Raw genomic sequence first — 16,877 nt, forward strand, 5'->3', positions numbered from 1 at the left:
CGCCGCCATGTACGCGAGTATCTCGTTGATGTATGTTTATGAATAATACACAGGATTTCCCTCCAATGTTTCGTATACACAATATAAAGCTGATTAGTTCGTTCCGAGAGTACGAGGCTAAATAATGTTGCCAGATATGACCCTGCCGCGACAGCGTGCACGAAGCGTGCATGAATTGCCGCGACGGTTTTTACGCAACGATCATTAATATCGTCGCTTATCCGAGTCTGGTGGGATTACCCGGCGTTGCGGGTCAACGGGCCAGGGCAGAACGAGCAGTCACAAAAGAGTAATGCAAATTAGCTTGGTTTTTTACTAGCCGCTAATACTTCGTGTACGTCATACGCGACACGACACGCCCAAATGCCGCGTATAATACATTTCGTTATCGAACATTGCATATTTCGCCGACGGATTTTGTGCAGCTTCCTCGTTTACCCATTACCGCCGACCACGGTCACTAAATCGATTTAAGTTTTACAGCCCAGTCCGAAGCATCGCTATGTGTAGGATATTATAGAACTTCTTTCATTTAATTTGATTTTTTCAATATGTTTGCAAGCTTTGTTTTTAATATTTATTCTTTAAATTACGATTTTACTGGAAATCTGAAACAAAATAAAACTTGTTTACACCCTGTTATAATATATGTTAAAATTTTATTTCGGCACAAAATTATTTTATTTTGTTATACTGATGTTTTATTTCGTGAAAAATAGAAATCTTATAATTCAAGATTGGACAAAAAATGACGACAAAAAATTTAACTTTTTGTCCAGTAGATCGACATTAACGATGCAATCAAAATACCTTCAGCGTAGTTCTCTGTCAGTCGATGAGTTAAAAAAAACAGCATTTGCACTCGTATCGGTCGGGCGAAAAGCTTCGACTCATCTCGCAAAAGGCAGAAATTGTTTTTACGATTGACGTCTTTCAATGTAGGGGATACATATGTACTGTCTCCCCTCTCTTTCTCTTCAGGGATTCCCTCTTCGGTTATCTTCGCAACTGCGGTCCCCACGACAGACGCGCGGACGAAGAATAATTTGAGATTCATCGAAATGCAGTGGGGTGAATCGCTTGTAATTCTTTTCCACCATCACCAATGACGCCGCGCTCACCCTTTTCGTCTTCGCCTCTTTCGTACTGGCTTGATCCGACCTGTCTTTTTTTGTCTCACCATTTGTTCAGAATAGTACGGCGTGGAAGTGCGGAAAGAGAATTACGATAGAGCGACAACGGAGACAGGAGAGAGTGTCAGGGATAGGAAAAAGAAAGCGAGTCGAAGAGAAAAGAGACGGACGGAATGTCGTCCCGTCGCAGTTAACTTCGCATTTAACATCTGCCTGGAAGGTTAAAATTTCCCTCGAGGTTTACTCTAAGTTGTACGAGACGAGCGTTGGATATCTTTTGTCCTGAATCGAGGAAAGAAAATCAGAAAAGGCTTTATCGTTGCGCAATAGACTTTCAGCTTACTCTCGTATCTTTCCTTGTCTCATGCCGCGATGCCAAATCTTCAGCCGGCTTGCTCTGTCGCAGGTAACAGGAAATTCCAGTCATGAAACAGAGAAAGGCATGTCGAATACTATAGGTTCCTTATAATACATTCTCGCCTAAGAAGATTTCTTTCTTTTAACAAAAATTTTCAAGCACCAATTGTTTTTTTTTATTCAGAAATTATTAGAAGTTCCTTCGTGAATTAAATCATAAGTAACATCTTCATTTAATTTCGACTGAATATTTTAATCTCAAAGTCAGTGTATAGAAATATAATAATTTAATACAGAAATGGTGAGGAAAGGTTTAATTGAATTTCTCGCCAAGAAAAATCAACCTTAAATTGGCCAGACAAACGATAGATGCGATGAGATCGTGCCATGATAACGTGCTTTTACCCTTTTGTCCATTAATTATTTACCACTGAAGATACCGGCTCGCCTATCCGAACTAAACTTTGAGGGGTCCAGACTTTAGTGGCCGTATCTCCTCGTGTTTCTCTTTAAGTAGAGGGCTCTCGACGATAATGCCACCCAAGAAGTTAGCTTGACGATATACGGCGAGCAAGATGTTTTACGAAACGAGAAGGTTCCTCCTTGGCTACATCATAAGTATAGCCACTCTAAAAGTATCCTCCATCAAATTGTGAAATCGATGCGTAGTAAACCGAGATACTCCATGAACAAATTTTCACAAATAGCATAACTTGCTTTTACTTTCTTCCTAATCCACAAGGAAAAAGTGAATTGGCTTTAATATGTAATTTTCTCTCTCTCTCTCTCTCTCCTCCCTCCCCTACCTCTCTCTCTCTCTCCTCCCTCTCCCCCTCTCTCTCTCTCTCTACATTCTATGGTACATTATTCATTGCGGGCAATAAATTTTGTTGCTCTATATAAATGTAACGTAATATGATCGTTGTAATGTCACCTGTCCGCAAAACGGACAGACATATTTCGCAGTATAACATATTCATTGCAAAATGATATAAAAATCTCATAAAAATTTAAATCTTTCATCGCAATTATTTTTATGTTTGAACAATTCAAAATAATTATTGGATTGCATAATTATATCGGGATTCTAAGTAATTATCGTTTCCTTTATCATAATAACTTCTTTAATTAATAGCACAAGATAAACTTTACAAAATACACTTGAAAAACTGCGTGGTATATTGTGGCTTTTAGTTTTGCAAGAATGATTGGCATACTCCATCATCGTTAGCGACACTACCGTGTTCGTTACAACTTACTGCAACTCGTTAGCTACGATTTCAACGTTGTTTTTATAATATCTAGTATATTTCCAACTCACTGCGACCTTTCTTACACCATTGCGGCAATGAGCTTTGAAGCGAGCCTTTCTTAATAGTTTTTGCGCGTCAACGATAATGAGACGCTGTTTCCAACGTAGCGTGATTCGATATCTTCATCAGCAGAGAGCAGACGAGAAATCTTTTGGAGCACGTATATAATCAACGAGGTGCAATCAGTGAATGGATTAAAAATAATTTTGCAATAAAAGTGATTGTATGAATTTGCATATAAAATGAATAATAAACGACGTATTGCGAGGTGACGAAGGATGGAAAGGGGTGTGCGCCATCGGACAATTATTACGTTTGAATCACGAACAATTGAACCGAAACTTGTTGATTTAACGAGCAAACATTCATCCACATATACATATATTTGATGCACCAGCGCCGTGAAACAAAGCTAGCTAACGCATTTTTTTCGTGACCCATTCATTTCGCATCGCCGATTTCCATTGTGTATTGTCGCGGTATTGAGGCGCGCAACGCTCATATTCGATGGTGGTCGGATTCGCAATATGGCGAAGGTACGCGGAGGGACGGAATACGTAAAGATGAAGGACACATTGTGATAATCGGAGAAGCTGCAGACAGGCACCGCCGATTCGATTATATTCTCGGCCGAGCCTCGGGGTTTATCGCGCCCGACCGCATAAGGCCGCGGTGATTTTTCGACTTCGTCTCCGCCCGGCGGAACCCTCGGGGAATATTGAAATCATAACGTAGTACCCATGAATATTATTCAGGTCTTAAGGCAATATAATCCGAAATCGATGGAGCGACGTGGAATAAATTTGGTGATCTCTCTCTCTCTCTCTCTCTCTCTCCTCTCCCCCTTCTCTTTCTCTCTTTCTCTAACGGCGCCCGGAACCTGCGGGAACAGTTTTCGCCCTCTCTCTATGCTAGTCCAGATGGCAGTGGACAAACTTCGGTTCGATGATGATACCGGTCGTGCACCTGAGCACATCGACGGAAACTCTTGACTGCTTTTTCGTCCCCGTTTAGTTTTTCCAGTCCTTTCTTCCAAAAGGAGAAAAGGATGATAATGACTTCGATGTCTCGCCCAAGTCGGAAACTGTCTCGGATTATCTGGAGAATGTTGCACGGGGGGAATATCTAATCCTGGATTATAGAGCAGCCAGATACAAAAGAGAGATCAGAGCCCCAATTTTATCTGGATTCTCGTTTTAAAAGTATGTCGAACACTCGTTCGTACATGTTACGTCGAGCAGACGCGAATGAACGAAGAAAATTGCGGTTCCGGCAAGAATGCGACCGCATATGTTATAATGCACGCTACGTTAAATACGCGTCTTTACCTTATATCTTCACGCTACTCCGTCGATTTGTAAAATTATAGGTTTAGGAATACAGGAATGTAATTAGTCATGAGATTCGAGACTTCTTATTCGAAAAAGTAATGGCTTATTTCATTAAAATTAAATTACAAGCTTAGGCTTATTCCAATCATTGTATAATTCTTTATGATTTAACTTCTGGACATTACATGACAAGCACAGAGTCGTATTTTATAACAGTTAGGCTAATATTAAGTTACGTTAGGTACGCGTAAGACGTTGCGTTCTTAAAGTCATAAGTCATAAATCAACCATCCGTATGAAATGTCCCGTTATTACGACCGACTACTGTACTGACTACTGTGAACACAAGAAAAATCGTGATATGATGAATATAGAGAGAAAAAAAATCAATAAAAATATATGATAAAATATTCTGTTGACTGAACTCTGCGTACCGTAGGCAATAAAATAGTATCAGTTTCTACTGATATCTACGAAGTCGAAAACAAATATTTACAGGACAATATTGTATGGTGTCTGTTATCAGTGCATACATACGCAATGCAGGTTCGAGATAAATATTTTTGACCACGAATGTAATTCTGCCATTTCATGATTTAGATCTTCTATCAAATGTCCGAAACTTCTATCGATTTTCAATGCTGATAAATAAGTCCATGTTATTCAGCGAAAGAATTTATTCGCAAACGCGTTTCTTTTGGACATGAACTTTTACGTTTCAAGAATCACTGCCACAGAGTGTAGTCTACTCAAGATAAATTATTAGAAAACGTTAACCAATTCGTGTAATTCAATTAAATAGGAATTTCACAGATTCAAGTGCCAATCGATCATGGACGTGAATGTATCGCGTACCGTTTATATAGCGCTTGAAAACGTTAATGTAAACGTCACTCCATCATCCAGATGTCCATAATTATGGATGAGTAGACGTACGATTTGTCGGGGGCTGCTATTGAAGCCGTTAGATCGTGTGCAGCATTAAGATAAAATTTCATAAAACGTTGGGAGAGTTATTATCTTCCGTATCTTCCGTTTCGACACGCCGGGCATTCGATATCCCCAGTGCAGCATGCAGTAGGCGTAGAAGAGAGAAATGAGAATGGACCGAGAATATGACACTCCCTCTCAAGGGTTAGCATTAGTAAATTAACGTTTTCTTAATTGTAATCCTCGCTCAGCTCCGTTTAGTATTATTAACCACGCATTATTACGATGCAGTAAAACGCTGCAGGAAGCAATTATTCTGGCGGACGCGGATTTTGTGTAGCCGCGTGTCTCCGCTAGGAACAAAATCCGTGACTCAGATTCGTTCGTGCATGGATGTTTCCTTTATAACTTGCTTTCCGGGATCAGCGCGAGATGATGACCGAGGGACAACCGATAGCACGTGCGTCCTTCTCGTATGTTTTTAACACGAGATGAGAGACTATATTTTCCTCTTCGCTATTTTAATCTTCCGGACGTCGTGCGTTTAACATTAAGCTTTAATGGCTGTAGGCAATATACACATATCATATTTATGAGGATAGTTTATACCTGAAGACACTTAATTACGTCGAAATAATGTAATGTAATTATTAGTTCCTTGTAATACAAATTGCATTTGAAATCGTCGCAGATAAGAAACTAATTGATGATAAGCTATATAAGTCGTTTATGAAATTTTTTTTATTTGAATTTCAGATCCGCTAATTATATCAATGCTACCAAGCAGTGTGAACTTTCGGATATGGACAGGCTGACGGTTGCGGGCTCGAACGCCTTCCAGGCAGCGAAGGGTGTGGATTATTTGGAAAACCATTGCGTGGAAGAGCCAGTGAAACTTTGCGAATTTAAGAAACTGACTGGCCGTATATTAAAGACCGTGGACTCCGTCTACCAAGATGTCAGTACATCCGATGAATGCCGCGAATTGTGCCTGAATTCGCCGTTCCGTTGTCACTCTTATGATTACGGTGACACTGGTGACATGGTCTGCCGTCTCAGTCATCATTCTCGTGCCACTCTCTCTGACATTCAGGTGAGAAAAATTCGAGCGAATAAAAATTCTCATTTTTAATGTCACGCGAATAATATCGCAATCGCGAATGAAATTGCAAATTAAGTTTATGATGAAAACTTTTACGAATTAAATTTCGCGAAGCAATTGAGATTGTTGCTATGCGAGAAATGGAGTTGCTATACTCGTGTCCCAATTTATTTGCTGAGCTTGCCGTATGCAGTTTAATTCATCGGGAGTGTTTAAAATAGAGTCCCGTGTAGCTTTGCGACCATCGTGTCGTTTTGCTCACCGCATCGCAGTGCGGATTCTTGAAAGGGCCAGTGGGGATTTTCTATAAATACGATTACGTCGCACACATGCAAACCAGGTTGAACAATCCGCCGAGGGCGCATTCGTGGAAAATCGAGTTTCCATTGCAGACGCTTTCCCTATCGAACTTCCGGGTAACACTCGAGTTCAGCCGAATGTGAATCACACTCGGTATCCCGAGGGAAAATCAAAAGAAAAATTTAGCGACCACCAATTCGTCGGGTATCCGATTATCTACGCCTTTTTACATTCCACTACAAATACGGTGACAAATACTAATACCAGAACATTAAACAATTCTTCGTACGAATAATTATTGTAGTGGAATATTTGAACAGCGTTAAGCGAATCGGAATATCATTTCGACGTCACAGTATGGATGACCATACGGGTTTCATGCACGATCATTCACTCGGAGATGAGCAAATAATACGTATAATGGGAAGATAATCGTGTGCGTGGGATCCGTGACGGGCTCCATGGGTGGTTACGCAAGCACATCAGCGGCATCTCCACAAATATACAAATTATTAACTGTGGAGATAGCGCGAAACGTCAAGAGTATTTATCAGCGTAATATTCGCGATTAATTTGTTCATCGAAGAGGACCATCGAGCCTCGAACGAGAAGCGATAAATACCGCCATATAAAGGGATTTCAAATAATTCTTTGAAAGTGACAAATGCGTGAATCAGAGCGGATTATCATTCTTGGTATAAATGAAAATGTACGCGTATATGTCATATGTATATATCATTGATAATTATTGGTTTTTAATGTATTGGTATCAAATAAATTGGAACGTGACGCTTTAGATGTGGAGAATAAAGAACATGGTTAATTATTTCGGTAAATAAAATTATATATTATATTTCATGTAATATTGCAGAGAAAATGAAAATCAATTCAATAAAATGCGCAACAATCTACTTCTTTTTAGATAGACGGAAAAATTTTATTTAACAAAAGCTGTGACGGTTTTTTTGTATAAATTACGAATTTCACACGCTTTTATTCTAGGTGTACGTGTTGCCGAATATAATATAATTGTTATGCGAACTATATCACTAAAGATCCAATGTGCAGTATGTTGTAGTGGAATTTTCGATGTACACTTTCCGTTCGTTGTTCGATTCTCGTAATAAATTCTCTGCAAGTTTTTGTGTAAGCTCGATACAAGCTATCAAAATCTCCCGACCATGATGAAGCGAGCAAAATAGAAGATTGATCAATAAATCGCGGGGTAGCTTCACGAAGTTTAATTGCGAAATATCCGTGCTTTGCGTATTTTGGAATTTATCACTGCCATCCGCTATAATTCCTTTAAATTAATACCGCGACAAATCGCATTAACGCGCGATATGCATCGAATAGTACACGATAGGGAGCGATGAATAACGGCCCGAAAACAAACGATAATTTCAGGAACCGTATCTCGATGTACCGGAAGCGGCCACGTACGAATTGAGCTCCTGTTACAATGTGACCATCGACTGTCGCGCTGGCGATATGGTGACCAGAATTCAGACCAGTAAGCTCTTCTACGGTAAGGTGTACGCGAAGGGCTCGCCTAACTCGTGCGTACAGGATATCAAGGGTGCGCTCGAGTTTGAACTTCGCATGGCATACGACGATCTCGAGTGTAACATAAGGCAGCAGGGTCTCGGCCGGTATTTGAACGACGTGATCATTCAACATCACGACACCATTGTCACTAGTTCCGATCTCGGACTGGCTGTGACTTGCCAGTACGACCTCACTAACAAGACCGTGTCGAATGAAGTCGATCTCGGCGTACACGGTGACATCACGCCTGCCCTGTCGGAGGAAGTGATCGTCGACTCGCCGAACGTCGCCATGAAGATTACTGATCGTAGTGGAAACGAGGCCATCCCATCGGCTGAAGTTGGCGATCCTTTGGCACTCAAATTCGAAATCCTCGATCCTCACAGTCCGTACGAAATCTTCGTACGCGAGCTAGTCGCTATGGATGGTGTCGACTCTAGTGAAATTGTTTTGATTGATTCGGATGGCTGCCCCACTGATCATGTCATCATGGGACCACTTTACAAATCGGCTACTACTGGCAAGGTAAGTCCCAATATCACATAATTTCTACATTTTTATAAAAGTCTTGTTCAATACTGAACTCATAAAAAAAAATAAGCGGTAGAAAATCAAAAGATAAATTTAACAAGTAATGCAAATGGAAGTTCCTCTATCTCACGAATAATTATAATATATATCTTCTTTCTAATTTTACGTTAATAATAATTTCCCGTCACTACAGTGATAGGAAATTATTTCCAGAGAAATTAATGTAGCCAATATTTGTGTTAAGTGTTAGGGCTATGGCATACAGAATAAACGTAAGTAGTAAGACGTAAGTAATAAGCGAATCGACCAATCACAGTAGAAAACGTAGGGCAATAACGTGAATAAAAATGAGGAAAGTGTTGATTTGATTACTGCTTACGTCTTACTGCTTATGCTTTGTATGCGGAAGCCATTGCTCTTAATCTATATTAGTCTAACAAAACATCTTCACTCGATGTAAGATGTTCGATCATCTCGTGCATTGCAGTCGTAAACCAAGTAAACAAATTCGATACAAAATAAATAATTTAGAAACATTTAGAAAAAAAATATCACATATAAAACCGTATATATACGCGTAGCTGTCTTGAAAGTAATAGAAAATATGGATAAATATCGATTCTTCGAGATCGAAATTTAGCGATTGAACATGATACTCGGAGGACAAGATGATCGAGGTGATGGATGCTTTTAACATCAATGATTATTGACGTGTATTTTGTGGGAACGCGCGCGTGCCTCGAAATACGCGCGGGTATAGGGTGACTAGGTGGGAAAAAGAGCGAGATGGAAGCAGACACGAGTCAACCGGTTGATCTGACTTCATGCTAATCAATCACCCAAACGGATTTTATGATGGGAAGCAATTTGCCCGGCCTGTAATAGGTCGCGTCGATGATGCGCCGCCGTCTTGGCAATGACGTGCCGTGACATGCCTGGCATGCGGGCGCATTGGTCTGGCAACGATCATTACTTTCCGTGTGTTCCACATAAGGGAGCGTAAGATTATCTCCGATGCCAAGAGCTTAAAAGCGAGATTCGTTCGATCATCATTCTAAATAATTCGATTTTCACTCGTGATTTGTCAGACACACCTGCATTGAAGTTTTTATATATGATTTTTATGAATTTAATAATTAAACACGCTTATCGTACAAATTCTCGCAGTTTGCCTCGTAGCATGAAATAATAAAACAAGAAAAAATATAGATAAGACTCGCTGATATGATTGAGAACTAACGTCTTTCATTCAAATGTATGAAGACGGATCATTAAATAATGAAACACCGTTGCGTTCAAAACGACCGAGCTCGTAGAGCCACGATTATTACTTCCGCGTTTCCCGCATAAGGTAACATGGGAATTGACTTTGCGATCCCATTAGATCGCGAAAAAATAGTTTAATCCTCTACTCTTTCTCGCGCGATGCGTGAAGTATCGTGGGTGAGCTAGAGCGAAAACGCATTAGGGCGGAAGTACAATAATTCTTGCGCGGTTAATAGGTAGGCGATCGCCACGTATTGACCTCGATAGACCAATTACACATATACCGCTCGTACATTTTGTACGATGACTCGCATGATATAACGTCAGACGCGCGCCGCAACGAGAAATATGATTCTGCGAGCTGGGCATTAATATACCTATAAAAATGTTTCCCGATAATTCGAGCAGTCTTTCTTATGCTAGTCTAACCGGCGATATAACTGGCTTGGACTTTTCCAATTATGTTTTCTCTCCGTATCGGGGCCGCGAATATCGCGGAAGTATCGCGAACGGAGAGCTTTCTTTGGCTACATTGTGTTCGAGACGCGCAACATTTGACCAGCTGATGCCCGGTCGTGGACCGCGTGGCTGATGCTTCACGTGTCGACGAGTAAAACAAACGGATCGTTACGATAGTGGCAGGTAGAAACGAGTGCTGGAGCGAAGGTGGAGCAATAAGAGGCGCACGGCCTCGTTAACTCGTCGTTCCACATCATTTGCTCGCGCGAGCACGGCCGCGGTACGGCGCAATATCGCTTTATTAGAAAGTAATAACAGTCGTGGTAGAAACAAAGAGTAAATTTATATCGGGTACGTACGTACGTAAGATGCCGAGCATCAAGATATATCACCCACAGTCATTCCTGTATCAGGCGTCGTGGCGCCGTTTTCCGGTTTAGAACGTGCGCACCGCGCTGGCTGATCTCGTTTCCTGACCGCGGCTGATCACGAAGGGCTAACCCCATTTCCTGTCGAACGCTGCTCGATACGAAGAGATAGGTATCTCAATGTTGCCGATCTCTCGGTGAATTTTGTCGATCAGGCAAGAGTAAGAAAAGTTCCTCGTTGTATTTAATTCTCATCTCGCACGTTTAATCACACGGCGGGGTGTATGTAAATTCTAATCTGTAGAAGTCGTAACGTAACTTCAAGAAGATTTCATCGCAATCGTTCGCGCCGTATATTATCCGTATGCACCTTATTTACCTGTCGATCGGCATGAATGATAAAACGCCTGACAACAATTTTGATATATGCCACGCTATCAGCTATCAATAATCTCCGTCATTTGCGACAGTATACCGTCATTATGATATGGTAATAAACGTTCGCAACATTGATTCTCAGTAAACGAAGGGGCATCGTTTGACCCGAGATATACCCGATAGCAGGAAGTTGCCTGTTCATTCTTTGTCTTTCTTAATCTCAGGAGGCTGAAATCTTTTCTCTTCCGTAGATGTAGGTACAAGCTAATAAACGATTAATAATTAATTATTACCGGGAACTCTATAGTGCTTACGTTTTTCAAGTTGATCAAAACATTTGCGATGTAATTGATAAAAACATTTGTGATTACAGTAATTAATTATCTATCAATTAATACTCTGATAATATTAATTCGGGACAAGTGAATGTATACATTGGAGAATATTTAATAGATGCCGAAAAAAAAGTGTAAAGTCTAGTCTGTCAAATAAAATTATTTTTGCAAATATAATGATATGTTTGTGAACTTGAAAGTACGCTTATAAAATCTGTTTAACGAAGTATTCGTGAAGCGAATTGTTCTCTATCTATCGATTATGAACTTACTGAATGTTTATATCGTTGGCATGAAATATACATCCCGTATATGTCACATCTTTTACACATGCGAGAGCTTATTCACGCCATTAATAGCACCTCTGATAATGAGAAACGTTTGTCTGTCACATAAATATGGACGATCGTAAAGTGAACGAGCGAACGCGTCGCGAAAGTCAACCGGTATACAACGCCGTTGATTTTATTAATCTTGGATCAGGATAAAAAGAGAAACGATCGTCGGAAACGAGCGAAGCGGCAATGTCAGTGACGGTACAGCATTGCGCCTCGTCTAACCAGAAATTTGCCAAAAGTTTGGCTTTCCGGTATGTCCGTCACGTAACCGGGCCACGGTACGAAAGCTCTCTTCCATTTCACAACCGGTTTGAATGAAATTGGAAACATTTCTCAACCACCACGTCCGTATACGTAAACTCGTAAGGGAGCATGTACCCCTCCACATACGTAGGGATGAACCAGGCGGATAGGGGAGAGCCCGCGGCCGACTTATAAAGCAGACAAGGGGGATCAGGTTGAGCTACGCCGTAAAAGCGCGGGCGGCAAGCCTTACGATCTGACTGATCTGATGCGGTACATTTATGACGGACTCCTCTTTCCCGTCCTTTCCCATCGCCGACGTCGTTGCCGCTGAAGGAGACTTATCGTCGGCGTGTACCAGATGCCGCGGATACGGCCTGTGTTTCTTTTCCCGGCATGTACCTCTATGTACTTCTATGTACCTCTCTTTATATTTCTCTTTCTCTGTCTCTTAAACTCCGTCCCCGGGCTTTCCTCTTCATCCTCTCTTCTTCCTTCGATCCGCTTACGCTTCTTCTCCCATCCGCTTCGAATGCAATCGCTCTCGCTTTTCCCCCGCGGAGAATGGACCTTCCGCTACTCTTTCTGCGCGGGATGACGTTGGGTTAATAAAGTTCCGCTCGTTCCACTAGACGCGCGCAGGCAAAGAAATGGCTAAATGAAGCTGTACGTGGAACGAAGCATATTTTAATGTCTTACTTCCCGCCGATAATATACGTGCTCGGTGTGTAAATACGATGAACTTGGTAATGCGCCGCAGAAACCAGTTTCCGACGTACACATGAGCATGGCGCTAACCTTGCGTATACCGGCCTTTCTCAGTTTCAAGAAAAGTTCAGCTTCGGGAAGATCGCGTCGAGACTTGACCCTGCGAGCATGTAGCGAATGATCTGAATGAAGAGAAATCAATGACGAGCCATGTGCGCGGACATAGCTATGAATATATTACAGCCGATGTTCCTCGGTGAAACGATGATCGCGAGATTACTCTGCGGACGACGAGTCTAACGAGCGAACACGAGTGATTATCATATGTTCGTTTCGTAAGAAACTATGAGAGAGAAAGAGGGAGAAGAGCAAGGGGAAGAGAAAAACTTGAATTCCCTGTACCAATTCCGATCACTGTGGTATGCCAAGGTGGCAATAAAAAATTCCGGAGCGATATAATAACGATAGATTGTCGACAAATAAAAAAGATTTTAACGGATAGGCCCGCTTGTCGCGAGAAAATAGGAATTACAGCAACGCGCTTGGTCGCATCATTTGCCAGGATGGATATAGGTGCACTCTAATGGCGCGCGTAAAAGCGGGTACTTGGGCTGTTTTTCATGTCATAATCCCGTGTAATTGCCGTTATATGGCCTTACCTAATAAAGAGCAAAAAAATTCGACGCAGCTGCCGCGGGACGTGAAAAACCAGTTTCAGGTGATTCAAGTGATCATCTCTTACGCATATTGCGTGCGACGACCGACGCCCGTTGGGTTACGCGATCTCTGACATCCGCATTCTGTAATCCCTCTTCTGTAAGAGCCCTGCGTTTTTTTTTCTTGCGTCACCGCATGCTCGTGCGACGTCGCGATCGCGAGTAAAATCACGTTGCCGCGCCCGCGCGCGTTCCTGACTTTGGGATATAGTTGAAAATTTATGTGAGCGCGACATATGGGTAAGATTACCATTATTCCGCATTCACACTGAATTCTATGAGCGAACGACCGCCCGTGTCGGAATTTCAGAATTAATGCGACACTGCTTAGTTAAGTCGACGGCACCGACATCGCGTATGAATTACGAGTATGTAAAAAAAGCAAGATACGCGCGCGTTTCGCAGCTGCCTCGCGCTGATTACATTTACTATTGTTAGGTAGTTCCTAACTTTGTGAAAAACGTCAAGTATAAATCTGTCGTCTCGAAATCCGCCGCAAACACACCATTCTCAGTTAACACTGGTGCCTGATGGTACTTTAATTTGTTTCTTGCTGAAACAATGAAAAAAAAAAACTACAGAAATTCTATACAATTACCGGGATAATAAAGAGCGACGAAAGAGAAGTGGTGACGAGGACGCGCCGCAAATGTCATAATATTGGCACTGTAGTTTGCTAACGGTATGCGAACTCGACAAAAGCCCCGAACGGCGAAATCGTTGCGTTCCGAGGAGCCATTCGGCACAGGTGTTTATGTATTATCCGAGCGACAAGTAACGGCGTGAAACAATTGGTTACGTGACTTGCAATCCGTCGAAAGGGACCGATGGAGTACGCGAGGAAGTTCGTTTTATTACATTCCACGTATCGAATTTCCTGCTCCTCGCTGAAATATATTTACACGCCGTGTCGAAAATTAAAAGCAAAGATCATGACGTTCATTTACTTATCATTACTGAGTATCGAATTTTGAATTTATAGAAAATTAAATTCTTATATTCTTACATGTAAATGCAATCAATGAAATCAAATTTAGTTTACACATTTCGTGCCCAGTCAATTTTAAGTGATTTCACCACAATGTCGTATGATCTACGATACTTTTATTTGTATTTGTTATATTTATCAAATAATTTGTATTTCAAAATGATAAACAATTATATAAATATTACTATAAAAAAAAACCAATATAACCAATATTGTGTCATATATTATATATATCTATGCAGTACACTGAAAAAATGATGTATCAATAACATTATTTTAATTGAAAATAATCTCGTGATTTAACAACAGTATTAATGCACCAAATAAAATTTTATTAAAACAAGAGCATGATTTTCATCATAGTGTTATTCTGTGTGTGTGAATTAATAAAATTATTTTGAATTAAAATAATTTTGCTGTTATATAAATTTGCTGTTATTAAACTAAACAAACTATATGCGTGAATATCATTTTTTTTTAATTTGTACGCTTCTTAATGCTGTAATAATTTTCAACTCGACGAAAAGGTTCCAACTAATTGAATTAATCCGAAGCATTAACTTATGTCGCTGTCTTAAATTGATTTTTTCGGATTTATAAAATCAAAAAGCATTTTTATTAGCTCTCGCGAATGAATGTCTTATGATGCTCTCGTCAGTAATCTTCTTCCGTTCTTAGAAATTCTCAAGCGACTTATCACCTTTTTTATCCTTTTCATTTTACAGATACTGCTGTCGCACTTTGACGCCTTCAAGTTCCCGAGTTCGGAAGTGGTGCAGTTCCGCGCTCTGGTCACTCCATGCATGCCGACTTGCGAACCAGTGCAGTGCGATCAGGAGGAAACGACCGGTGAACTACGGTCGGTGATCTCCTTCGGCAGACGTCGACGCCGTCGTCGCTCCACTGCTGTTGGCACCCAAAGTCGCGAAGACCTCCTCCTGGTGCAATCCATCCAGATTACGGACAAGTTTGGCTTCGAGCGCGATGGTAAGTTACCGAACGTCACCTCCGCGACGAGGGACACCATCTTCGTCGAGAGTGAAGATATATCGTCGTCGATGGGAATGTGCATCAATCTGGGTGAGGCTATTGTAGCCGGCACCGTCTTCCTCGTCGCCCAGATTGCCATCATAGCGGCATGGACCTTCACCTGGCAACGACGTCGACAAATGCTGAAACACCAAGAGGCTCTATCGGTCTCCGTTTCCGTACCAGGGATGCATTCCATGCCCGGGCGCACTGACAGTCTTTGTAAATTGTACGACGGCGGATACTCCGCGCGTCGTTTCTGAACGACTTCTCTAATCAGCTCCCACGGCATATCGTCAATCTCGTCTTCCTGCGTAAATCGCTATTAACGAATTTTTGGCTGACTTCACATGGACGTGAGTTCTCAAACCGGTACGTGCCGCGAAGAGGATCGTGCGCGTATCACGATTCTCGAAGCGATCAGCAAAAGTAATACTCTCACGCGGCTCTCTCTTTGAATCTTTCTATGGAATTCGGATGGACGTTACTTCGTACTATATCAAACTTCTACGAGTGTACCGCATTGCGAGATTGCAGCCAATATACGTAGCTTTTAGTAGAGCATGCCCTTTACCACCCATGCTTACCTTGTAGTCGGGTGGAAGCTTTGCAGAGGCGTTCTACTAATTCCAATTAGATTCGGTTAGATGGGCAGATCGCGGAGTTGAACGCATCAGAATAGAGGGACGTTCGTTCGCTACGATCAGAAATAGAAAAAAAGAAAAATCACTGCCCATCTCTGCGAATGTGTTCTTGTATCCACATTACCGTAGATATTATCACAGACGTATCTTCTTTTTCATCCCAAACTTTATTTCCTCGCAGCTGGCAACGTAAGGAAACCGATCGACTTCGCCGTATCATTTAATTGAAGTTGCTTCTGACTTTATCTTACCGGTTAAAGTTAATTATACACTCGTGCATGCACACGTGCTAATAATGCCAGTGGATTACTGAACGGAATAATTAGGCACAATTGCGCTTCATTACTTGCTACATCTGTCGTTTATTGAAGGCACAAATATCAGTGTCTCCGACATTTCTCGCCAAGGCCGCAACGAATTGTACGTATCAGCAATTTCGTCTTTCTGTCTCTCGGGTGGCCGCTTATTTCGTGGAAGAAGGTTGCAATTACGATCCGTACCGGCAACCTTTAATTAGCGTAACGTTCAATGTCCAAGAAACCTTCATGCGTGCGTACTATCAACGAAAATCGACGTCGTCTAAGGAAACGTTTTTAGAAGCTGAAAGGGATGATAAATAGAAAAAAAGGGGGGGAGTTGAGTTCTCTCGTAATATCGCGTCAACACTTAATCCGTATCTGATCAGAAACGCATACCGAGGATCACACGCTTCACGCCTGGGCTAAATCGATTTCTTACTTTGTTCCGGGATAAAAGTGGTCGTCTCACCACACCACTTCCGCCGGTAAGTAGTTGATAATGTAACGACTGCAAAAATTCAGCTGCGAAGAGAGTAATCGATTTCGCGCGCGAGTTCGGTC

General features: G+C 41.5%; 2 protein-coding genes across 3 annotated transcripts in view; one reads left to right on the plus strand and one right to left on the minus strand.

The window, feature by feature from the left end:
• Window positions 1–16,099, plus strand: part of neo (ZP and PAN domain-containing protein neyo) — a 284,314-nt gene extending 268,215 nt beyond the window's left edge. For both annotated transcript variants that reach the window (XM_018451276.1, XM_018451275.1), the window contains exons 5-7: window positions 5,821–6,157; window positions 7,874–8,539; window positions 15,070–16,099. In XM_018451276.1, the coding sequence (XP_018306778.1) occupies window positions 5,821–6,157; window positions 7,874–8,539; window positions 15,070–15,636 (1,570 nt within the window). In that variant the 3' untranslated portion in view covers window positions 15,637–16,099. The remainder of the gene's footprint in view (window positions 1–5,820; window positions 6,158–7,873; window positions 8,540–15,069) is intronic.
• Atg16 (Autophagy-related 16) overlaps window positions 1–16,877 on the minus strand; it is a 404,014-nt gene that overhangs the window by 213,648 nt on the left and 173,489 nt on the right. The window lies entirely within an intron of this gene.

This window comes from Mycetomoellerius zeteki, unplaced genomic scaffold (assembly GCF_001594055.1).
Source record: "Mycetomoellerius zeteki isolate Tzet28-1 unplaced genomic scaffold, Tzet1.0 scaffold31, whole genome shotgun sequence".
Classification (NCBI taxonomy): Eukaryota; Metazoa; Arthropoda; class Insecta; order Hymenoptera; family Formicidae; genus Mycetomoellerius; species Mycetomoellerius zeteki.